A 23726-nucleotide genomic window follows, 5' to 3' on the forward strand; every position below is an offset into this window, starting at 1 on the left:
ATTTTTTTCTAATTCCAGTTTTTTTTAAAGTCAGTCAAACTCATAATCCCCACCTCCAAATTCATTTTCTTTATAATGCCCTAAATCAACTTTTACCTTAAGAAAAATAAGCAAATCACTTAGATGTAAGTTTGCCTGATGACTAATTAAATCACACCATGAGAACTTTAAAGTGCCTAAATGATGACTTTAAGAAGGAATTACAAACAATGTCTGTAATTACTTTTCTATATAATGCATCACTTTAACATTGTAATTGAACAACATATCAAACAGGCCATTTTTCCTGTTCTTAGTTCTAAGTGCAAAAGATTTATGTTAATTGTTTTTCATCAAAGTCGTTGTTTTGAACAAGCAGCGTATAAAGTATAGCACACCTGACATCGATGCCATTGAGCCTCATGATGAAGTCTCGTGGCTGAAGACCTGCTTTGTCGGCTGGACCACCTTCATCCAGGTTCTCAATGTAGGCAGGGTTACTTCCCTTGATGATGAAGCCAAAACTGCCATCATCTCGTATGACCTGGATCACTCTATAGAGGATATAAATATCATATGATTATCCCATTACATGGAAATATAGATCAAATCTTTTGAGAAAGCCAAAAAATCAAAATAATCCCTGCTGAATTAATTGTCTGGTACCTAGCTGTAATGCTGTATACAAAAGATAGGATTTCATAGTTGAGAAGATAGTTTGTCATATTGACAAATAACACTGGATGAACCTAGCGTCATTGTTCTTGGAGAAGTCTGTGAAAAGAATGGTAGCTTGTCTGGCTGCAGAAAAAGAAACATGGCTGCCAATTATTACCACAGCTGAGCAAGTTGTATATATCTAACATCAGTTTCTTTCACTTCATGACAAGTTCCTTTATGTTGATACATTAGCATTTTTCTTAATTTGACATTTGCAGGGGAAAAAATAAATTATTTAGGCATATTAAGTCTGCTGATGATTTGTGGAGTGGGTTATTCTTGAAATAATCCAACAGTAAGAAACATGGTGTCAGACTGGTGCATTGTGGGTTACAGTAGATAAAGACATAATAAGACACTCAAGGTCTGATTGCAGTCCCAGTAAGTTTGATTCAAATTGTTAAGTTCACACAAGTTTGTTTCTCTCCTAACTTTTGTGTACCAAAGCGACCACCTCCGTGGTCCAGTGGGTGGAGCATCTCCCAGGTTATGAAGGGTTGGTGGTTCCATCCCTGCGTCATACCAAAAGATGTTAAAAAAATGGTACTCGTTATCCTGCCTGGCACTCGGCATTAATGTTTGGTTTGCGTCAAATTTCATGAATAATTATGATAATTATGATACTTATTAATCATGACGTCAAAAGCAGGAATGGAAATGACTTTAGAATGTTTAGCATAGTCCCTCTTGAATGTCCTCCTCATTGTAAACAGTCTGCTCAAAACAGTCGATGGACTTAACAAAGTCATCTTCCTGAGGCCAGGGAGTTAATTCACTATAAAGGTCCAGTTTCCACCCTTGCCGAACTAGGCAGGAATTATGGAGTTAGATTTTGGCTGGACTAACGAGTCTATCCATAGTCCAATCAAAATCGAGTAACGAAATTGCACTTCGCGAGGTAAGACCCATTTATTACAATCTAGATCTTGATTATTGGTCAAATCATCTTGACTGGAACTGTTGCTTGAAGCAAATGCAAGCGATAAGACAGGTGGAATCTGATTGGTCAATAGGTCAGTTAACTCCCTCGCCTCCGGAAGATGAATAAAGTCAGTAATTTGCTTTTAGAGAATAACATTCTGATGACACAGCTTGGAAAACAGTTTTACATTACACTCAAAGCTTAGAATTAAGGATTGTCACTTGAGAATGGAAATCTATCTCGAAAAGCCAACGTCACATGGAATAATTTATCTATTGTAAAAGATCACTTCAAATTCCCAATTAATTTTCTTTCATCTTTTACGTGTACAATGGAAGTATTTGTAAAATATTTGCATCAGAAAAATGTCCCACAGCCTCACTCATTATCATCAAGGGTAAATTGTTTGGAATGTTTTTTTCATTCTGAGTTCCAATTAACGTTACCTGCTTAAAGAAATTTCAGAGCCAGTAAATCATGTGGTGTTTTGTTGCTGTTCTGCACAAAACCATCTGGAGCAAAACAAACCCTGGTGATTGAAATGTGAAGCACACCCTTCAGTCGGTAACTTCTGCCAGACTGCTTATTCTGTTCCTATTCACTGACTTCTACTATAAATACTTCAAAGCATTCTCGAACCAAACCAGCTGGAGCTGCATTTCATGAAATTCTCAACATTGCTTATATTTTTTCTTATCTCATCATTACAAAATGCTTGGGGGACACTTCTGAAATTTTGTGGTTTACAGATTCCATTGACAGTAGACAAAAACATCTTTTTAGAAATGAAATTTACAAAACCTTGAATTTTTATTTCCTGTTTCTCTTTGATGTATTAGAAAATTGAAAACAACCAAATTCAAACAAAAAGTAATTGTTAAGACTTTAAAAAATAATTGATCAAATGCTGTTTCTTGTCTCTGGCCCCTACCGTATTTGCCGTAATAAGTGTCATGGGTGCTTAGAAAATAGGGAGGGCACATATCAAAAGAATACACAAATTAAATTTGTTTTCAGAGATCGAGAGTGGAGAAGAAGATTGAGTTCAAACTTAGTAACCATGAAACTAAAACGCTTTTGATAATAATTACTAGGCAGTTACATACACTTTCTACACCGCTGTGTTTATTGTAAAAAGATCTGTAACATCAGCGTTAGAAATTGGCACTAAGTCCTGAAGTCCTTGCCAAACTGCCCAATGCTAAAGGTATCATGAGGACCAGTAGAAATTTGCTCTTTTTAAGGGCTTTGCTATATGTTATTATTATAAGGACTAGTTGACTAAAAATGTTAGTTTCTACAGCTGAATATGTACAAGAAAATATTTTGGGGTTCAGTACCAGGCGGTCATAAAGATTATTGATTGGTCAAGAAGTTGGTCAAGGTGCTTATTAGAGTGTGTTGTATAATATGGCAAATATGGTAGTGATTGGCACAAAGCCTTCTCTGACATGTGTTAAGACATACACATGTTACTCTAATTATGTCAAACATCCTGCAGTAAAACCCGGCAGAAATAAAAACAGTTGTTAGCAATAAGTTTTTCCCTCAATGCCAACCAATACAAACAACCTAATGTCAAATAACATGAAAAGAAAAACCATTTTGAGTTAAACAGATTAATATTTTTGTTATTTTTTCCATCAACAAACTGCTATGTTTGTGAAAATGTGAAAAACAGGTAACAAAAAAAGTGCGTTCTTCTACCTTCTGTATCCAATCTTGTGGGACAGGCCTCCGGACACATTGCTGGACTGATCACTGGGCATGTGAGATGGGTTCTTCATCTTCATCAGTTCTTCAAATCGGGGGCGGTGATATGGGGGCACAAAAGGTCTGAAAGACAAGAAAAAAATAAAAAATAGCCCAGACTGAAATGTTTTTAGCCAGGTCACATAAATATATATTTTAGGACTGGCTAAAAAGATCAAAAATAGGAATTATTGTCGATGGGAAGAAATATTAACGATTATCGATATGAAACAATTGTCATCGATAAATACTCCATAAACTATTGTGACGAAATAAAGTTTAGATTTACGAAACAGATTTGTCATTGTCAATAATACAGCGTTAGGCACTAGTCCTTACCAAACTGCCCAATAGTAAAGGTATCCTAAGGACTAGTAAAAATTGGCCCATTTCAAGGGTTTTGCTATATGTTATCATTGTAAGGACTATAGTGGACAAAAACTGTTAGTTTCTAACCCTGTAATGGGAATTGTTTAAGTAGAAAGGCAAGTGTTGCATCTCAAATGTCCACAAAGTAATCTGTGCATAAATGTGTCACTGCTCACCAGTGGTGGGAAATCAGTCGATTTCCTTTAACATGTTTAAGACTTTCTTGCATATTGGCTTAAAGTTTTTCTCCAATATTTATTGATAATCGATCTCTATGATCAATATCGATAGCCAGCCCTAATATTTTTACATACCACTGCATATATATGCAAGGAGACACAGCTGTCTGCATGAGTGTCTGTCTATATGTAATCATGGGTTGGGTGAAAAAACCTAACCTCCCTACCAATCCAACTACGTCACTTTGTCCGAAACAAGAGACATTTTTAAATATGGCCATAAAATTTTAGATGTGAAACAAAAAAAGAGAGTTGTGTCACAATTAGGCATGGCAGTTGTAGGCAGCTTGGATGATGTGTGTGTTTATGCAGCTTTACATGGAGTGCTGATATGCAGATGGTCGACTGAACACATAGAAGTGTGATGCTAAAACCAGCTCTATCTGTCACTTTGGGTTTTCTTAGGGAAAACAAATTTTGAGTTTTGATCATTAATAAAAATGATTTTTTCAAAAAGAAAATACAAAAAATTGGATTTTGTCAAAATCTGACAAAAAGTAGACATATTTCAAACAAGTTTGTACCTGATTTGTCTGAGAACCCGTCGTTGATGTGGAGTTTTAAGAATGACACCCAGTGCCTCACAAAACACATCCACATCCCGATCCTCGGCATACTGCTTCAGTATTCCCACAACGGCCATCTTCTTCTCATAGTCATCACCAAGGATGAGGTTCATCTGTAACACAACAATAGGAAGAGTGTGGTCGACAGTTAAAGCGGGACTAGCTTCTGTAACACAACAACAGGCAGAGTGTGGTGGGCAGTTAAAAGGGGGACAGGCTTCATCTGTAACACAACAACAGGCAGAGTGTGGTCGACAGTTAAAGGGGGACTAGCTTCTGTAACACAACAACAGGCAGAGTGTGGTGGGCAGTTAAAAGGGGGACAGGCTTCATCTGTAACACAACAACAGGTAGAGTGTGGTCGACAGTTAAAGGGGGACTAGCTTCTGTAACACAACAACAGGAAGAGTGTGGTCGACAGTTAAAAGGGGGACTAGCTTCTGTAACACAACAATAGGAAGAGTGTGGTGGGCAGTTAAAGGGGGACTAGCTTCTGTAACACAACAACAGGTAGAGTGTGGTCGACAGTTAAAGGGGGACTAGCTTCTGGAACACAACAACAGGTAGAGTGTGGTGGGCAGTTAAAGGGGGACTAGCTTCTGTAACACAACAACAGGTAGAGTGTGGTGGGCAGTTAAAGGGGGACTAGCTTCTGTAACACAACAACAGGTAGAGTGTGGTGGGCAGTTAAAGGGGGACTAGCTTCTGTAACACAACAACAGGTAGAGTGTGGTCGACAGTTAAAGGGGGACTAGCTTCTGTAACACAACAACGGGTAGAGTGTGGTGGGCAGTTAAAGGGGGACTAGCTTCTGTAACACAACAACGGGTAGAGTGTGGTCGACAGTTAAAGGGGGACTAGCTTCTGTAACACAACAACGGGTAGAGTGTGGTGGGCAGTTAAAGGGGGACTAGCTTCTGTAACACAACAACGGGTAGAGTGTGGTCGACAGTTAAAGGGGGACTAGCTTCTGTAACACAACAACGGGTAGAGCGTGGTCGACAGTTAAAGAGGGACTAGCTTCTGTAACACAACAACAGGTAGAGTGTGGTGGGCAGTTAAAGGGGGACTAGCTTCTGTAACACAACAACAGGAAGAGTGTGGTCGACAGTTAAAAGGGGGACAGGCTTCATCTGTAACACAACAACAGGCAGAGTGTGGTCGACAGTTAAAGGGGGACTAGCTTCTGTAACACAACAACAGGAAGAGTGTGGTCGACAGTTAAAGGGGGACTAGCTTCATCTGTAACACAACAATAGGAAGAGTGTGGTCGACAGTTAAAGGGGGACTAGCTTCTGTAACACAACAACAGGTAGAGTGTGGTCGACAGTTAAAGGGGGACTAGCTTCTGTAACACAACAACAGGTAGAGTGTGGTGGGCAGTTAAAGGGGGACTAGCTTCTGTAACACAACAACAGGTAGAGTGTGGTCGACAGTTAAAGGGGGACTAGCTTCTGTAACACAACAACAGGTAGAGTGTGGTCGACAGTTAAAGGGGGACTAGCTTCTGTAACACAACAACAGGTAGAGTGTGGTGGGCAGTTAAAGGGGGACTAGCTTCTGTAACACAACAACAGGTAGAGTGTGATGGGCAGTTAAAGGGGGACTAGCTTCTGTAACACAACAACAGGTAGAGTGTGGTCGACAGTTAAAGGGGGACTAGCTTCTGTAACACAACAACAGGTAGAGTGTGGTCGACAGTTAAAGGGGGACTAGCTTCTGTAACACAACAACAGGTAGAGTGTGGTCGACAGTTAAAGGGGGACTAGCTTCTGTAACACAACAACAGGTAGAGTGTGGTCGACAGTTAAAGGGGGACTAGCTTCTGTAACACAACAACAGGTAGAGTGTGGTCGACAGTTAAAGGAGGACTAGCTTCTGTAACACAACAACAGGTAGAGTGTGGTCGACAGTTAAAGGGGGACTAGCTTCTGTAACACAACAACAGGCAGAGTGTGGTCGACAGTTAAAGGAGGACTAGCTTCTGTAACACAACAACAGGTAGAGTGTGGTCGACAGTTAAAGGGGGACTAGCTTCTGTAACACAACAACAGGTAGAGTGTGGTGGGCAGTTAAAAGGGGGACAGGCTTCATCTGTAACACAACAACAGGCAGAGTGTGGTCGACAGTTAAAGGGGGACTAGCTTCTGTAACACAAGGTAGAGTGTGATGGGCACTCAGTTTGTTGTGCAATCTCAGTATACAGGTGTCTCAATTGATGAACACTGATGGATACATTCCTCGAACAAGGTAACTGCCTGATATGATACATATTACCTTGGACTTTTATTCGTTATAATTCCAAAATTTGTATTCATATATTCATTTACTGTAACAAGAACGCAGGAGGCCTCAACAACTACTGATCAAATTGTTCCATACGTAAAAATATCCCGCATTAGCGATCAGTTGTTTCAAAGTGCTACACCTATGGTTAATATTATTTTAAATATATAACTTATTATGAAAAAGCTGCAACTTAAATAGCTCGATATTGGAATATATTTCTGATAAAATAATAGTTTCAGATACAATATATCTGATTATTACATCAAAATTCTTTGAAGGTATATTATTGTGTTTTTTTGTACCTGAAAGTTTATCAAAATGAACATCTTACGTAAATTTAATAATACATGCAACAATTGTTATAAGGACATAATGGAACATCTTCCCTAAATTTAATAATACATGCAACAATTGTTTTAATGGAACCCCTGCCCTTCATGATTATTTTGAAGTTTTCAACAACAAAAAAATGTGTTTGTGTTTCATGTTTTTATTGCAAGAAATGATTACTTGAAACACAACCATCTTGAAAATATCCATATTTCAACTGTTGTCTTACAACCATATCTCCATATGAATATTAAAATTGTAGGTGCTTATATCTTCATCATTTGAGCATGAGATACACGCTAAATGTGTCCGAAACAATCATTTCCTGTACTATAATATTATATAATATTATAAACTGTTGTATAGCATGATTGAAACCATGCTTATCCAAATAATTCTGAATAATTATTTTATCAGACAAGAGAGCTAGAACATGTAGAAATATTCCATCCACTAAAAGGCTTTCCTCCTAAAATGGTGGCACTTAATGTCAGCCATCTGGTTCTTCAAACCATCAACAATCAATGGAGCTGGGAGAACCCCATGTCAGATTTAATTAGCTCTGAGGAATGCTTCATTAAAGTTTAAAGGGTGTCTAATAAATACGGGCAGCTTCTATGGGCAAGAACAACACAAGGCAATCAATAATGCTAGCTTTCCTCTTTAATCCTTATGCTGGGGACTGCTATCTCATGTCTACTTGAGGAAGCCATGGCTTGAAGTAGCTGTGATAATTTAAAGTGTAGTCCCGTGGAAGTTAACGTTTCAATCATGGAGCATGTCTGTGCGAGTTCTTTCCTCTCCATGGATGTGAATAGCATACAATTTTTCAAGGTATATTATTAATAATAAATCTTGATGCAAGATTTGACATTAAATGATTCTACACATCTGTTTTCCCTTCCAGGTCTAAAAGGAAGAACTGTAAGTTAAAACATTAAAGAATTGTACATGTTTTAGCATCTTAAGAGTTAATTAAAACTTATAAACATAGAATTTTCAGAGTCGTAGGGTAGCTCAGTGGTGAAAATACTGGCTCGTCACTCTGAAGAACCAGGTTTGATTCCTCTCATGGGTAAAAAAACCACACCAAAGAGTACAATATTTTTTATTCCCCAACTGTGATGCACATTGAATATTGCTGCAAGTGCTGTAAAATACTATAATAATTATGATGTTGTTGATGATGATGATGATGATGATTGTCATCATCATACCACTGGCAACATGTGGTGGGACGATACACTGATGCATAGGTGGATCGTGATATTTTACTTCCTGATACAAGTATTGATCACAGTCGCACACAAAGTAAAAAAATTGATTCATACCGCAAATATTTACTTTAATGGCAGGTTTCAAAATTAACATAAGTCCGCTAGTCTGAGACAAGAAAAGTCAGGAAGGATGAATTGTGGAATAACAATTTTACCATTTTGTAGATGGTATCTCTGTAGCAAATAATTTTTGGCAAGGTTGACGGAATGCCCGTTTATAATTTCAAAATAAGTTGCTGATTTGCTAATCGAATATGCAGGGTTACTTCACAATATTTTGATGATACACACAAGTTCTATTTTTGTATATCTGTAATGTTCATTGCTTATTTGATACGCTTGGATTTTATTTTACTGCGTATTTCTGCATTTCTGATGCGTATTTTATGCAGATATGCAGCTTATCCGGAGCTCTGGAAGTAGGTTGGTACAAGGCCATCTATAGTAATGTGTGTTACCCATCTCTATACTCAAATTCAGCAGAAACGGATCAGGGGACAGTAAAGTTTAGAAAATAGTGCCACAGCACTATAGCTCACCTGGATATGTAGTCAACAACTTAATGTCAACAAATATTCAAACATTTTCTGCATAAACACTGAGGACAAAAGTATTAACAAACATGAAGCAAGTAACTAACTCTCTATGAAGTTTTCAAATCCACAAGAATGAATGTACTGTTGTAGAACGTTGTTTCAACCTTCTAAGGTGAAAAAACCCAGACAGTAAAATCCTAATGATTATAACTAAACATGATGTCATCAAATGGAACCATACAGGCAAAGTTCAGCTCCCTCATTCTGGCAATTTCAAAGACTATGTTTCCAGAGCCAAAACAGCATTTTGAGAGAAGTAAAGATCATTAAAGTACATTTTGAGCAGAAGCAGAAATCAGATTCAAACCTCTTGAACAAAGTTAGACGTCATCATTGGTGGGAACAAGTATATGAAGCATCAGCTTCATTGGTCAAGTGTTTTCTGAGGAGATGGTTTCAGTGCTATTAAATGCAGTTTGGGAGAATTTAGGAGCATGGTCAAAGTGCAGAGATCAAATAAAGGACCATCTTCCCGAGGCAAGGGAGTTAACTGACTGCAAAAGTCCAGTCTCTACCCTTGCCGAACTAGGATGAAATTATGAGTTATATTTTAGCTGGACTAACACGTCTATGCATAGTGCAATCAAAATCCTGTAATGAAATCAACATAATGCCCTGCACATTTCGGTTGATTGCAGGATTTGCAAAGCAAGTGTAACTTCATCTTCCCGAGGCAAGAGAGTTAACTGACTATAAAAGTCCAATTCCACCCTTGCCGAACTAGGCTGGTATTATGGAGTTACTTTTTGACTGGACTAACGAGTCTATGCATAGTCGAAACCGAAATCGAAATCCGCTTCGTAAACTGTCGTGCAGATGTCAGTCAATTGCAGAATTTGCAAAGCATGTGCACCGCCAACTTGTTGTCAGCAGATATTTTCCAAATCTTTTCATGTTTTTAATCAAGGTGCTCACGTGATTTGATGCATTTCGCCATGTAAGACACTTTTATCACAATATAGATCTTGATTATCGATCAGATCGTCCTGACCGGGCGCCACCATTTTGTGTGAAGCAAACGCAAGTGATACGAGAGGTGGGATCTGATTGGGCCACAGGAGAGGCGTAGAAGGGACATAACTGGTAATAGCCACTGGTGGCGCTACGATCGATCCCAGTAATTCCAGCCTAGTTCGGCAAGGGTGGAAACTGGACTTTTAAAGTCAGTTAACTCTCTTGCCTCGGGAAGATGATGTAACTTCAACTTCAACTGTTATTTTCCAAATATTTTCATGTTTTTAATCATGGTGCTCATGTGATTTGATGTACTTTGTGACGTAAGACCCGTTTTATTAAAATATAGATGTTGATTCTCGATCAGATCATATTAACTGGCCGCCACCATTTGCTTTGAAGCAAATGCAAGTGATATCAGAGGTGGAATCTGATTGGTCAATAGGATGGACATTGAAGGGACATAATTCGTAATAGCCACTGGTGGCACTACAATCAAACCCAGAAATTCCGGCCTAGTTTGTCGAGGGTTGAAACTGGACTTTTACAGTCAGTTAACTCCCTTCACTCGGGAACATGATAAAGGATAAAATTCGAAATATCTCTAAAACAGAACCTATTCCTTAATCCCCATTTTGAAAGATATGGCTCAGTAAAGAACATAATAAGTTTCAGTTTTCAATGTGGTCAAAGTGCAAAGGTCAAATTGAGGCCAAAATTCAAACTATAGCAAAAATATGAACATACATATTGAGCCCCACTATAGACTATGCCTGTACCAAATTTCATGACATTTTAAAAAAAAGTGACTGAAATATGGCTATTTATATGTATTTCAATATGGCTATTAATATGTATTTCAATATGGCTACCTTGGCGGCCATTGGATTCAAGCCTGTTATTGAAAAGTATGTAGTATCATCTTTGGTGGGAACAAGCATGTGAAGTTTCAGCTTCATTGGTCAACTGATATCTGTGGAGAAAATGTACTGAAGAGATGACCCATGATGTTTTGAATTTACCAATATGGCCACTGACAGTTATATTTGATCTTTGATCAAGATGTCTTGATCAAAGTGGATACTACACTAGGTGACCGTCCCACCCACCAAGTTTCAGGCCGTTGGCCCTTTAAGTTTTTGGAAAGAAGGTTTTTAAAATTCTTTCTCATTTTTAATCAAAGACGGCTTCCTGGCAGCCATTTTGAAATTCCATTTTTGATGCCTTGAACGCACTTTTGGGAACCAGACAACTTGTGATGACATAAGCTGACATAGCCTTTCAGGTCATGTGAGCTAATAATAAATGAAATGATGACAGCTGGTTAATTACATACATTGTCCAACATTATGGCATCACTATTGTGATATGTTTGTAGTGCAATGATTAGTGTACTGGAGCTAACAACTATTTAACAGAAGGAGAAAAACTTTATGCATCTTCAAAAATCCTGCAAAAAAAGGAATGGGTTTTTTTATGCACCAGGAAATTTAGGTTTCTTTTCTGAATGAGATGATAAATTTTATGTTCAGACAGGTAATGGGTTGAAATAAAAACATTTTAATTATTTTTTGGGGAGTAGGACAGAAACTCAGGACTGGCAGGAAATGAGAACTTCCCAAGAGACAGTTGGCCCCACGGAAGGTCATTCTGACAATGAAGACAGTTGTATGTCATCAACAACTTGTCCCCACACTGCTAAGTCCCTCACACGATATATATGTCCTAGTCTTCCAGCCCACTAGTCAGTTCGAATAGCGGATGAATATCTATATATCCTTGTCATATTCCTTTGTGTGCAGTTTGAGCTAAACCAATAAAATATGTGCAAAATCAATAAATCTACATAATGGCCCTAAAGACGTGATGCACACACCTCACTATAACAACGCCTGTTTTAGAATAAACACAATTTCATGATTGAGAGAATATCCAAAATATATTTTTTTCATCAAGTATAAATTGCAATTAAACCAACTGTAATATCTATTTGTTGTGTAATTGTTATAGTTGAAAGGAGTTTTAAAATGAGGTATGTGTTGTAATATGAGAAAATGGAGACCACCTGCTGCTCATTTCAATCGTAATGAAAAGAATGTGAGCTGAGGTAGTCTGAATGTCTGCCACTGATCAGAATATCAAACACAACACATTCCTCCAACTATGATAGGCATGATAGGGCAAGGCGATACTTTCACAGTTGCCTCTTCATCAGGCTGAGATTTTTAAACATGTTAAATAATCATATTTTCTTTGTTGAACAAAAAAATGGGCAAACTTGAACAGATAAATTCATTTACCACAGTCTCTGCACATGACTACTTTGAAAATTATTCCTAGTTATATAACCATATCGTCATTGGAAAAATGTATGTACTTTAAAAATCAATCAAATGTTCTTCACCATCAGATGTACTAAGCACCAAAGGCATTCAGAAACCGAACAAGAAAGAATTGCAGTGGGTGTTCAAAATGCAATGAGGGTGTGGCCAAATGATGTCATCTGCCACGCCTTATCATTTCTTATCATGTGATGTTTTTGTCTGAAATTTCAGGCCAGCATGGCTAGCTTACTGTCATCCATTTTGGAGCTAAACATGCTTTATAATACCTTTATGTCAGAATGGTGAGATCTAACTGGACCAAGTTATCATCACAAAATACCATGTATCCGTCTTGGAGGGAAATAAATTTCTCAGTGGTTGAATAAATCCCATATACCCTGCCAAGAACAAGACAGGCTGCACGTAGATTTCTAAAAAGCATATTAGATCCCTTATACCCCGCTTCCACTCAAAAAGACACATGCTTATTCCGAGTCAATGAAAGTCACGCGACATAGCACAAGCTAACCTCCGCTCAATCAAACAGCTGTTTTCTATCAATTTTGAATTTGTTTTAATTCTTTTACAATGTCATATTAAAACATGTCGGTAGGATAGATTTGTTGTAGAAGGATCAATCGGGGTACATGGGGTTTTGCGCGTCCCGTATTAGGTTTAAATGTTTAAATGTTGATGAAACTAAAACTCTTTAAATAATAGTAACTTGGCAATGATACACTTTTTTTTTTTAAATATGTGTATTATACACAAGAAATATGGTCTTAATAAGGGACGCTTATAAAGATTACTTACTGATTGGTCTACTCACTCACCGAGTCTGAGTTGGTGTGATTGCACATATTGGAGCAGGGTGTTTTATACATCGAATATAGTTTAAAAATGACAATCAATAATGACTTAGAAGTACTTTTCTATCAATATTAGGTGACACTTCTTTTTTACTTGCTTTACTGAAATTTTTACAGGAAAATCCTGTCCGTAGGTGGTGAAAACAAATAAAAAATGCAATTCAATTTTTTTAGTTTTCTGCTTCACTGCAGGTCGGCTGGTATGAAGGAATAATAATTGTTTAATGTGAGGGGAGACTGCAACACAGCTGTTGCTTTTAGCCGTGCAAACCTGGAGAATCAACATGATCAACGGGACACTGTTGAGCACCAATGCATCCTATCAATTTCAGGAAAACAAAAAACTTTATTTTGATTCTCATGTTTAATATAAGTCAACTTCCGTGGTTCCGTGTTTAGAAAATATTTTTGTGCAATATGCTACCAGCTTATTGTTGGGCTAAAAAAAGAGTAAATTCTGATTTTTTTCTTTTTTATTGTAACAAAATGTAGTCAACGGTTCCGTTAAGCAGCATTAAAGTGTGGCCTTAGAGCTTCTGCGGTAATGCGGTTGTCAAATAGGAATTGATACCTCTCATTGACCAATTAAAATGGAGTAATTTCAAACTTCATGGTAATTTGAGTTTAACTGACTGTACTGGTAAATTAAGGTATGGTCCAATAGCATCATACAATCAGATTTAGCATGTGTCCTGACAGGCTCTTAAAAAAAGCCAGACCAAGTACATATCAGGTCTGGTTACTACTAACACCTTGTCAATATTTTTTAATATCATTACAGAAATAAATCAGTGGAATGGAGTTGTGTGAAGTGTACCATTTATCATATGGTCAGGTAGAGGGATTTACTGGACATTAAATCCTGCATCCTATTTATCAACTTCAAAATGGACGTGCAGCAAATATGGACGTGCAGCAAATATGGAGTGCATCCACTGGGATACAGAAAATTTGTATGCAGTTTGGTCATTAATTACATTACACAGTCGAATGGTTCAAGAACTCCATATCTCTTTTCAACCAACAGCCTCGGAGAATGTGCACTCTTACGTTACTTGTGTACCGAAATGTCTTAAATTCTAGACATTTATCTGAGATGCCCATTTTGGAGCATGGGATCTCCATTTTTTAACCTGGGACCCTCACAATTGAAGACTTTGAGGCACCTGGACACCCAAAATATATAACCCAGGTAGATCCCTGCTAGTGTGAATTCAACAATGCATCACAGTGAATCATGACACCACTAGTCATTGTCATACCACATCCACATCCTGGTGGAGAGTTAATTAAACAGCAAGACAGCATGTGCCATATGTACACTGCATACTGCACTAATAAATAATACATAATAAATCATCATGCCATTGTCATTTATCAAATGATGAGGAATTGGCAAGGCTGAACCTGCAGTGGTCATTGTGTATATTTTCTGCAATCAATATCATGTTTGTTTGTTTGTTGTTCAATGCCGCACTCAGCAATATTCCAGTTATATGACGACGGTCTGTAAATAATCGAGCGGACCAGACTGACATGATGAGCATCAATCATGGCAATTGAGACACGCATGCATGAACCAAGTCAGCGAGCTTCACCATGCGAACCCGTTACTCGCTTCTTACGACAAACATAGTCGTCTTTTACGGCAAGCATCGGTTGCTGAAGACCTATTCTATCCTGTCATCCTGTTTTTAACATTCAGCCATGCCTGGATAGTTTCAGATGATGGGAGAAGATGTTGGAAGATGAGGAGTTACTTCTTTTTCTGAGTTGCAGTCATGATTACACAGTCAATTTCTTACAAGTTTCCTGTAAACAATCAAAATACTAATTGAATACTTGGGTTTTAGAAAATAATAGTCTCAGGCGATGCCCGCATTATCATAAAGTCTGCCACATGTTTCGTTTTTATTTCTATTTTCTCAAAAAAACTTAAAAATCCTAATACTTAAAAACAATGCGATCCAATATAGCACACAGTTACTTCCCTTTACATGCGCACTGCTTTACTGCGCATCTCGTGTTATGGTCATGGATAAACGTTTCGTTATTTGGGTATTTTATCCAGTGATTGGTTTTGATTGGGTATCCACAATTTTAGAGGGTACTAAATTGTTTTTTACCACCTGTTTCTTGACATTTGGATGTTTTAACCCATTTCATAACAATCCTTCTAAATCATTTAAGACAAGATAAGCTTTTTTACCAGGGGGTTAATTTTGATTGGGGATCCACATTTTTTAGAGGGTAATCAAATTTATTGACATTTGGGTATTTGAACTTAAAAACATGTTTTGTAACAATCCATGTAAATCATTTAAAACTACATAAATTGTAGTATATTTGTCTGCGTCTGTTTGCAGCTCCCTCTTCGGGAAGCCATTTTTGTTGTTGCAAAACCTAGCATTGTAAGAAAGGGGCTATAACCCCAATCAGCAACTGTTTAAGATATACTGACTAGACACAATGTGCTTTTTAATTGCAATCATCAGTATTCAAGTTTGTTTACACAGAAGTTTTCCGAATGTAACTGTCGGTAAGTGAATTTGGCGATCGGCTAATACACAATCATTTTATCTAACAGTTTTCAAATATGCAATCGTTTTTTCTAAAAGTTGTAAATATTCTCATTAGTTTCATTTCAATAGCATATTTATAGTTTTTGTTGCGAATTTGATATGCTAGGATTTGATTTGTCTGGGTATTTCAGATTTAATTTATGCTTTGTTTGTTTGTTTGTTTGTTGCTTTACACTGCACTCAGCAATATTCCAGCTATATGATAGCAGTCATATTTTATCTCGAGCTGTGTTTGCACTTCTGAAAGGGCTTTGTTCCCTATATAAGAGGTTTGCAGTGGCCAGAGACAACATCCAATGCATTTGATTAAGTATTATTAAAAAACTCAATAGTTATTTTACTTTTGTATGACCTTTTTTGTTGCATGACTTTTAATATTTCTGATCTATCAAAGATAAATCAGTCAGGGACATAAAACGAACTACAAGGATTTTATTTTATTTACCGATTGTGGCATTAGGATGTGGTTGGTTGAATCTGTGAAGTGACAATAAAAAGAGTGGTGCCCTATCATGCAAACATTAATATTGATAAACAGGTCAGTCTGTCATTAAAAATCTGGAAAGGAAGTAAGTACACATGCATTGGCGAGGAGGCAATGTTTCTCTTCTCACACTTTTGTTCAATGCAGATACATGTATAAGCACCTTTATCAAGCTGATATAAAAAGTGTGTTGTACAACTAGATTTGAAACGTTCAAAAGTGTACATAAAGAAGCTGCTATCCCTACCACTGCTTGTTATTCTGTGATAACCCATTCAGTTAAAGACCTCTTGCAAAGCTGATGACACCTAAGTATTTACTCCCTACCTCATAATGAGTTTTGTAGTTGCATCTTCTTGCACGCAGGTTCTTTGGTTTGTGAAATATAAAAATGTAAAAAAATATTTACTTCTTTCTGTCAGCCTTTCGATACAAAGTAATAAAGGCTGTTCTAAACAGCCAGGCAAAAGAAAGTATACACTAGAAAATTTAATTTGACCAAAAACTTAGAAACGTTATCAAAATGTTACTAGGCTGTAAACAGTTGCCGGAACACTTCAAACTTAAGGTCCAAAACACCTGTATCAAATACATCACCATCGGAAAACCATTTCTTGTTTGTTTCTTTTTTTGCCACCATCAAACATGAATGTATTCTTTTATTTATATAAAAAAGTCAATATTCAGCCATGTAATGATGGGGAAAGAGATATAACTGCTCAGACTTCACGGTCACATTAATGAGAACATCCAAGACTTGTTTTTTCCCCGTTACAATGTATTGTTGTTTAATGTCCAGTTCGTGCCTGACAAAGTTGGGAGTAATAAAGAAACGCCCAAGTTGAGGCAGCACATGTTGCAGCGCCGACTCCCACAGGGCCGGCCAGGAGGACAATGAGTAAACACTCAATATACAATAGCAGCATATCCACATCAATACACATCCAGGCATGACTGTGAGCTGGTGATATCACCACTCTGGCCCGCCCACTGATGACCGTCGATTAAATAAAGCAGAAGCATGTTTGGAGAGCCAGTTTACTGTATTGCGTCAGTGGCACCTTGGCCTCTCAGGAAATGCAACCCGGGGGTGGGGGACCAAAGCTCACCTGGTCGACTGACAGACTGACTGGCTGATGCTGCACTGTGTCAGTCTATCAGCTATATGCAGCAACAGTTTACTGTCAGCTACTATAGAGCACCTGCCCAGCTGTGTCCCACCAGCCTGGTATATTAACCATATAAAATTATGCAAACTAGACGCCTGCCCTCTAACCTGTGGCTAGTAAAATTTTGGTTTGACTAAAGATTCTGAAATGTCCCAAACACGTCTGGCTACTGAAATTTTAAGAGTTTTTTTATGTACACCTTACAGTTGATTAAAAAAAAACTTCCTCCCATTTCTGTTGATCAATATGATCATCAAAAATATAAAACTACAATTAATATCCATAATGAACCGTTGTTGCAAACTACAATTAATATCCATAATGAACCGTTGTTGCAAACTACAATTAATATCCATAATGAACTGTTGTTGCAAACAACGATTCATTAAGGATATTAATGGTAGTTTGCAACAACAGTTCATTGTAGATATTAGTTGTAGTTTTATATAATAGAGTTAGATTCATTAGAGTCATCTCCCTTCATCTTGTATGAGTGACTTTGGACACCGTAGTACTGTCTATAACAAACATGTTTTGATTCGTTGTAATTCGTAGTTTACCCAGTCACAAGCTGTGTTACTTAACAAACTTAGACTACCCATGTAAGACTTTGGGGGATGAAAATATACAGTTGCATATTTATGCTAGTGAAATATGAAACAGACTAGTATACAGCTTTAAAGGCTAGCCAGCCCCACTGGCCTGCAATATTTTGTGACTATTTTACACGTTAACAAAGGATTGGTGAAACATTTCACAAAATGTCAAACACCTCAGACAATGTTAGATATGGATGAGTAATGCATGTACCATAAGGCCACAATGAAATAATTATTACATTTTCTTACAAATTTTTCAAAAATGTTTTGGAGGCATTGTATTATTTATATTTTATTTCTTTAAAGTAGGTGAGTGAGGGTGTATGGTTTTAGGCCACTTTTAGCAATATTCCAGCAATATAACAGGGGGGTGGGAGACACCAGAAATGGGCTTCACACGAACCCAGGACTTCGGCATGATGAGCGAACGCTTTAACCACTAGACTACCCCACCTCCCCTTTAAACAAAGTATTTAGGCATTTGTGTACAGTAGCTGTCTGCATTCTGAATCTTGGTTTTGGTCCAATCAGTCAAATGTGTAAGACAAAAAATGAAAAAAGCATCGTCTGACTAAGATTGCTGCATCTACCTTGTCATGGAGATCCCTGGCTCTCTGGACCCTGTGTTTGGCTGGTGTGGACTTGTTCAGGTTCTTCTCCACTTGCAGCATGTTGGCGGTCCTTCCCACCGGGATGGTCAGGAGACTCATGCGCCCCGCCTTGGACAGTCTCCCCACATCATCCAGACTCAGGGCTGGCTGGTTGTTCACCTCCAGAATTACATCACCTGAAGGTCACAGAGTGAGTGAGTGAGTGAGTGAGTGAGTGAGTGAGTGAGTGAGTGAGTGAGTGAGTGAGTGAGTGAGTGAGTGAGTGAGTGAGTGAGTGAGTGAAATGGGTTTCACGCTGTCATAATCCATTCACAATTATATTTACCTTGTGTGACAAGTATGGGTACTATAAGGATCAAAGGATGCTGAATCTAATTACTAAACGGGCATCCTAAGTGAATACATTGTATAAAAATGTTGGCATTGTTCTGTTCTTGCATTTTCTTCTCAACTTGATATTTCAGACAATGTCACTGATCTGACGCTTATATCTGTCTGGGTAGTCATATTGATGTTATCATGACTATTGGGGCAGAAATTATGGATGAAATAATTCAGCTATATGACGGCGGTCTATAAATAATCGAGTCTGGACCAGACAATCCAGTGATTGATATCATGAGCATCGATCAACACAATTTGGATCGATGACGTTTGTAGAGTAATAGTGTGAATATTTTATTTTTCAAACTTAAAAGGAAATCAAAAGCCAGTTGGTCTGGCATCAATTCAACTTCAAATTTTCTCACAATTTACAATGACTAATCAGGAAAAAACAATTGTATTTTGAATGATGGAAACACATGATTTTGATATATCTGTATCAAATCCGCCACTTGTCCCTGTTGCTCTGAGCAGTGCCAGGAGAGATGTGATCCTTGCCTTGCCAGGAACATTAATATTGCAGGCCCAATTGTAAATAAATCATGCATGCTGGTTGTGCTGCAGTAATTAGGCAGATTGGGGCTGTTAAGTCAGCACTGGCCATGTGCCTTGATGACCACACACTCAATGTTCCTGATGTGCTCACTGTTAGGATTGGAGCGCCATTGATAACTATGGGCAAATTGACAAGAGAGGACAATTCAGGAATTGAAACTTCTAACTGTGTGCATGTGTGCGTGCGTGCGTGCATGTGTGCGTGCGTGCGTGCATGCAAATTTTATAAGAAAAAAAATGTCTTGTCCCCGAAAATTACTGAAGACAATAATTATGCTTCAGACTGTTGACCAAAAAAGACTTGTCTGTCGCAAACATTACATTGTTGCAAGGTGTTTTTTCTAAAAACAAAATTCAGGCCTTAGAGTTTTAAATAAAAAATATATACATTGTATCTGGTTTTGTTGTTATAAATGAAAAAATATCTAATCTTGATGCAAAATCCAAGCCCCTCCCCCCCGAATATCAAATAATAGGTGCCTAAAGTATGCCAGTTACCTTAGTGCTACGATTGCTTTGTCGAACTGATTTTAGTTTCAATCCAAGGAATAATCGTGAAATCTGTGATGGATTATTTTCCAATCATACCCTTTCTTTTTTTTTGAATTTCTTCGGATGATAAAATTTATTCCACCATGAATTTAGAACATACATGATTCTGATTGGTCAATCTGAGGTTTCAAATAACACAAAATACACCTCTGACTGAAACATCTGTTTTGACTCAGCATTCGGTTGCAAAATCAATTTAGCTCATTTAAATCTGAAGTAACCTAGCTCTACATTGAAAACACAGCATGGCTGTTTCCTAAATATAACATGTAAACCATCTGGCATGTGATAACAAGAGTGGTTCAAGGCTTCTAGAAGAGGTGGGCTTGCTGCAGAGTTATTTCCCTCATTACCTGTAGGATAAGAAAGCTTTAAATGTATGATTTTTCCTATTTTATTCACGAATGTTTGTGGACAGAGTAAGAAAGAAGATTGGTTTTCCAATATCAAAGTTCAGTGGGATCTATATCACAGATTACAATAATAAACATAATAGAAATTTTGAAATATGATGGGGCGGTCGGATAGCCTAGTGGTTAAAGCGTTTGCTCGTCAAGCCTAAGACCCGGGTTCGATTCCCGACATGGGTACAATGTGTGAAGCCCATTTCTTGTGTCTCCTGCCGTGATATTGCTGGAATATTGCTAAAAGCAACGTAAACCCATACTCACTCATTCACTTAGAAATATGACTATGCATGTTTAAACAGGGACTATATTCTCCGCAGCCATAAGCCCATTTTTATCCACTGCAATTAGTGCCAGGTGTGTATGGAGACAATGCTTCTTTGAGATCAGGGTCATGATTAACTGCAAATCATTGCTAATTGATATACTTAATAAAATCTGAGTTATAAAACAAAGTAGGTTTTAAACATGATAAATATTTCCAACAAATGCCTGATTATAGCCTGATAATGCCTGTGAATTATAGTGTTGGGAGATGATTGTGAAATCATGCATTATGACTGATGACTGGATCATCCAAACCGATAGATCATCAAAATTTATCGGTTCGTGTCAGTTTGCTGTTTTTGTTAAGTTCAGTACAATAAGATTGCAACCGACAAAAACATACACAAATTCAGCAGTTTATTTTTAAAAAAAATCATGATGGCTTCACGCTTTCTCCAAGTCATAACTAGTCCGATCAATTTCCGATTATTTCAATTTAAAGGAACACACCTAGTCAATTAACCTAAGCCTGTTTTCTTCTTCTAATGACAACCATCGCCTTGCTTCCAACAGAAAGAGTATGACATCAGGAACATAGGCCTGATAATCCTTCTTATACACTGGCAGTGGGTATCCACAAGTTTTAGAAGGTATTCAAATTTTCAGTACACAACTGTTTCTTGACATTTGGGTATTATAACTTGAAAACCTGTTTCGTAACAATCCCTGTAAATCATTTAAAACTATGTGAATAGTAGTATGCCTGTCTGCGTCTGCTTGCAGCTCCCTCTCTGCAGTGCTCCAGATAACTTTTTGAGCAATAGAGTTTTTACTCAAAGATTTCTATTTTAATTGGGTTATTACAGTTTTCATTGGGTAACCAATATTTTTCCACTCATCTATTCATCACTCTATTGGGTTTTTCCCAAAATGAGTAAGCATTTTGAGATTTAAAAAAAAACAACATAATGTTTTAGATGTATATAACGGTTCTAAATATAGGCTTGACACGGAAAGTAAATTAGCTTGTAATTGTGTTTCGGAGATTAGCTCCGTTGTACACATGCTCAAAAAGCTTCATTGGCTTTGTTTGTCGTCACGATATAGCTGAAATATTGCCGATGTAAGTAAAGCTTTAACTCACTCACTCATTGGCTTTGTACGCATGCTGTTTTTATACATTTGATTTTTTCATTTAATGCATACGTTTATGTAAGCAAATTAATTGAAAGTAATTGGGTTTTGAATATTTTTGGGGGGTATTTTACACAAATACGCTGCTTATCTGTAGCTCTGTCTCTGGGAAGCCATTTTTGTTTGCTAAACCTGACATTGTAAGAAAGACGCTATCACCAATCAGCAACTGTTTAAGATACACTGACTAGACACGATGTGCTTTATCAGTCTTCGAGTTTTTTTGTAGCATAATGTCACTGTCTGTAAGGGAATTTTTCGTGATCAGCTGATCTAATAGTTGTAATATTTGCAATCATTTAATCTAATAGTTGTAATATGCACATTAGTTTTATTTCAATAGCATATTCATAGCCGAATTCGTTGTGTATTTGATACACTAGGATTTATTTTGTCTGCATTTTTCAGTTTATTTAATGTGGTTTTTTTTAACGCAAATACCCAGCTTATCTAGCATGTCCAGAGCTTGGAACTACTGTATTATGTGGCATATTAGTCAAAATGATAAAATACAAGGGGTTAAGAACACGGCTAGATATTTCAACAATACATAGCATGGCAAGTGAAATGTTTTGTGTCCAGTAATGTTTTTTAAGACATAATAATTCCTGGTAAGGCAAAAAAGGAAATGTTTCTCAAGCATTGATGCACCACTTTACATCCTGCATGAGTCATTTGGATATTTTTATCAAATTCCCTGCATCATATAGGGCAGACTTATCTATGCTTGACAAATGACATTGAATGAAAGGGCAGAGTTCAATGTGTTCCCCGTTGTTTTTGTTGGTAATCATGAAAGGAAAAAAATCTCCTTCATCACTTTCTTTCAATAAAATATAAAATAAAGTCCTACCTACCACCTTACTTAATTTGCCTGAGAAACAGTTACTTTCTTTATGCAGGCTAAGTCAGGTCAGTGGGAACAGTGTTTGTGTAGGGGGAAGGGGCTTAGTTAATCAGTCTGTGGAAAAACTTTGGATTCTGAACTCCATGAACTCAGGGCACGAAATTAGAAAAAAAAATTTGTGTGCCCAAGGGCACTGAACCTGTTTTTCAGGTGTGCCATTTTCAGTTGAGGTGTGCCTTGTCTATATTACCCAGTAATTATAACAAATAGTGATTGTCTGCTAGCTTTTTCACAACAATTAACATGAAAAACCTTCTGTTTGAAACGCAAGATCTATGTAATATTTGTGATAGTCTGTCAAATTACGGAAAGATGTGATAACATTCAAGTGTATTTTCTGCAGTCCTGAACATCTTGTCACACATCTGTAAGATACTTTCAATGGAAATCACTGGAAATACTGTCAACTGATTTCAGAACAGGAAGTCGATAGTGGAACATGCAAGTCTTTCATTTCACGGGTTAATTTTGCCAAGACATGAAATACAAATTAACGTAAGTACTTTTAATGAAAATGACCATGAGGCACTGTACATAAAATTCAAGGGTGACATTTTCTATTCTATGTGTGCCTTGGGCACTGCCCCACTAGAGCCCTGGAACTAGTCACCTGACATTATTTTCAGTAGATTTTGTATTAGATTATGGACTTTTATTTGGTGAAGCTTACCAGAACAAAAGTAAACTTTCAAGACCTGTGCTTCGAGATAGCAGCTTGAGCCACAGAAATATATTGTAGGTTTTTCAATTTATTTTATATAGGACAGTCATGTTTGTTTGTTTGTTTATCAGGTAAACAGTGAAGGTGGCAAGTTGGTGATGTGATGAT

The 23726-nt window shown here is 37.4% G+C and overlaps 1 protein-coding gene across 2 annotated transcripts in view; it reads right to left on the reverse strand.

The window, feature by feature from the left end:
• The window catches only part of LOC124146351 (delphilin-like), a 65497-nt gene that overhangs the window by 39861 nt on the left and 1910 nt on the right, over positions 1-23726 (reverse strand). For both annotated transcript variants that reach the window (XM_048392206.1, XM_048392205.1), the window contains exons 3-6: positions 18611-18807; positions 4506-4660; positions 3329-3457; positions 378-533 (exon numbers count right to left, since the gene is read on the reverse strand). In XM_048392206.1, the coding sequence (XP_048248163.1) occupies positions 378-533; positions 3329-3457; positions 4506-4660; positions 18611-18807 (637 nt within the window). The remainder of the gene's footprint in view (positions 1-377; positions 534-3328; positions 3458-4505; positions 4661-18610; positions 18808-23726) is intronic.

The sequence above is a fragment of the Haliotis rufescens genome, unplaced genomic scaffold (assembly GCF_023055435.1).
Source record: "Haliotis rufescens isolate VD_foot unplaced genomic scaffold, xgHalRufe1.0.p SCAF_11, whole genome shotgun sequence".
In the NCBI taxonomy this organism is placed as follows: Eukaryota; Metazoa; Mollusca; class Gastropoda; order Lepetellida; family Haliotidae; genus Haliotis; species Haliotis rufescens.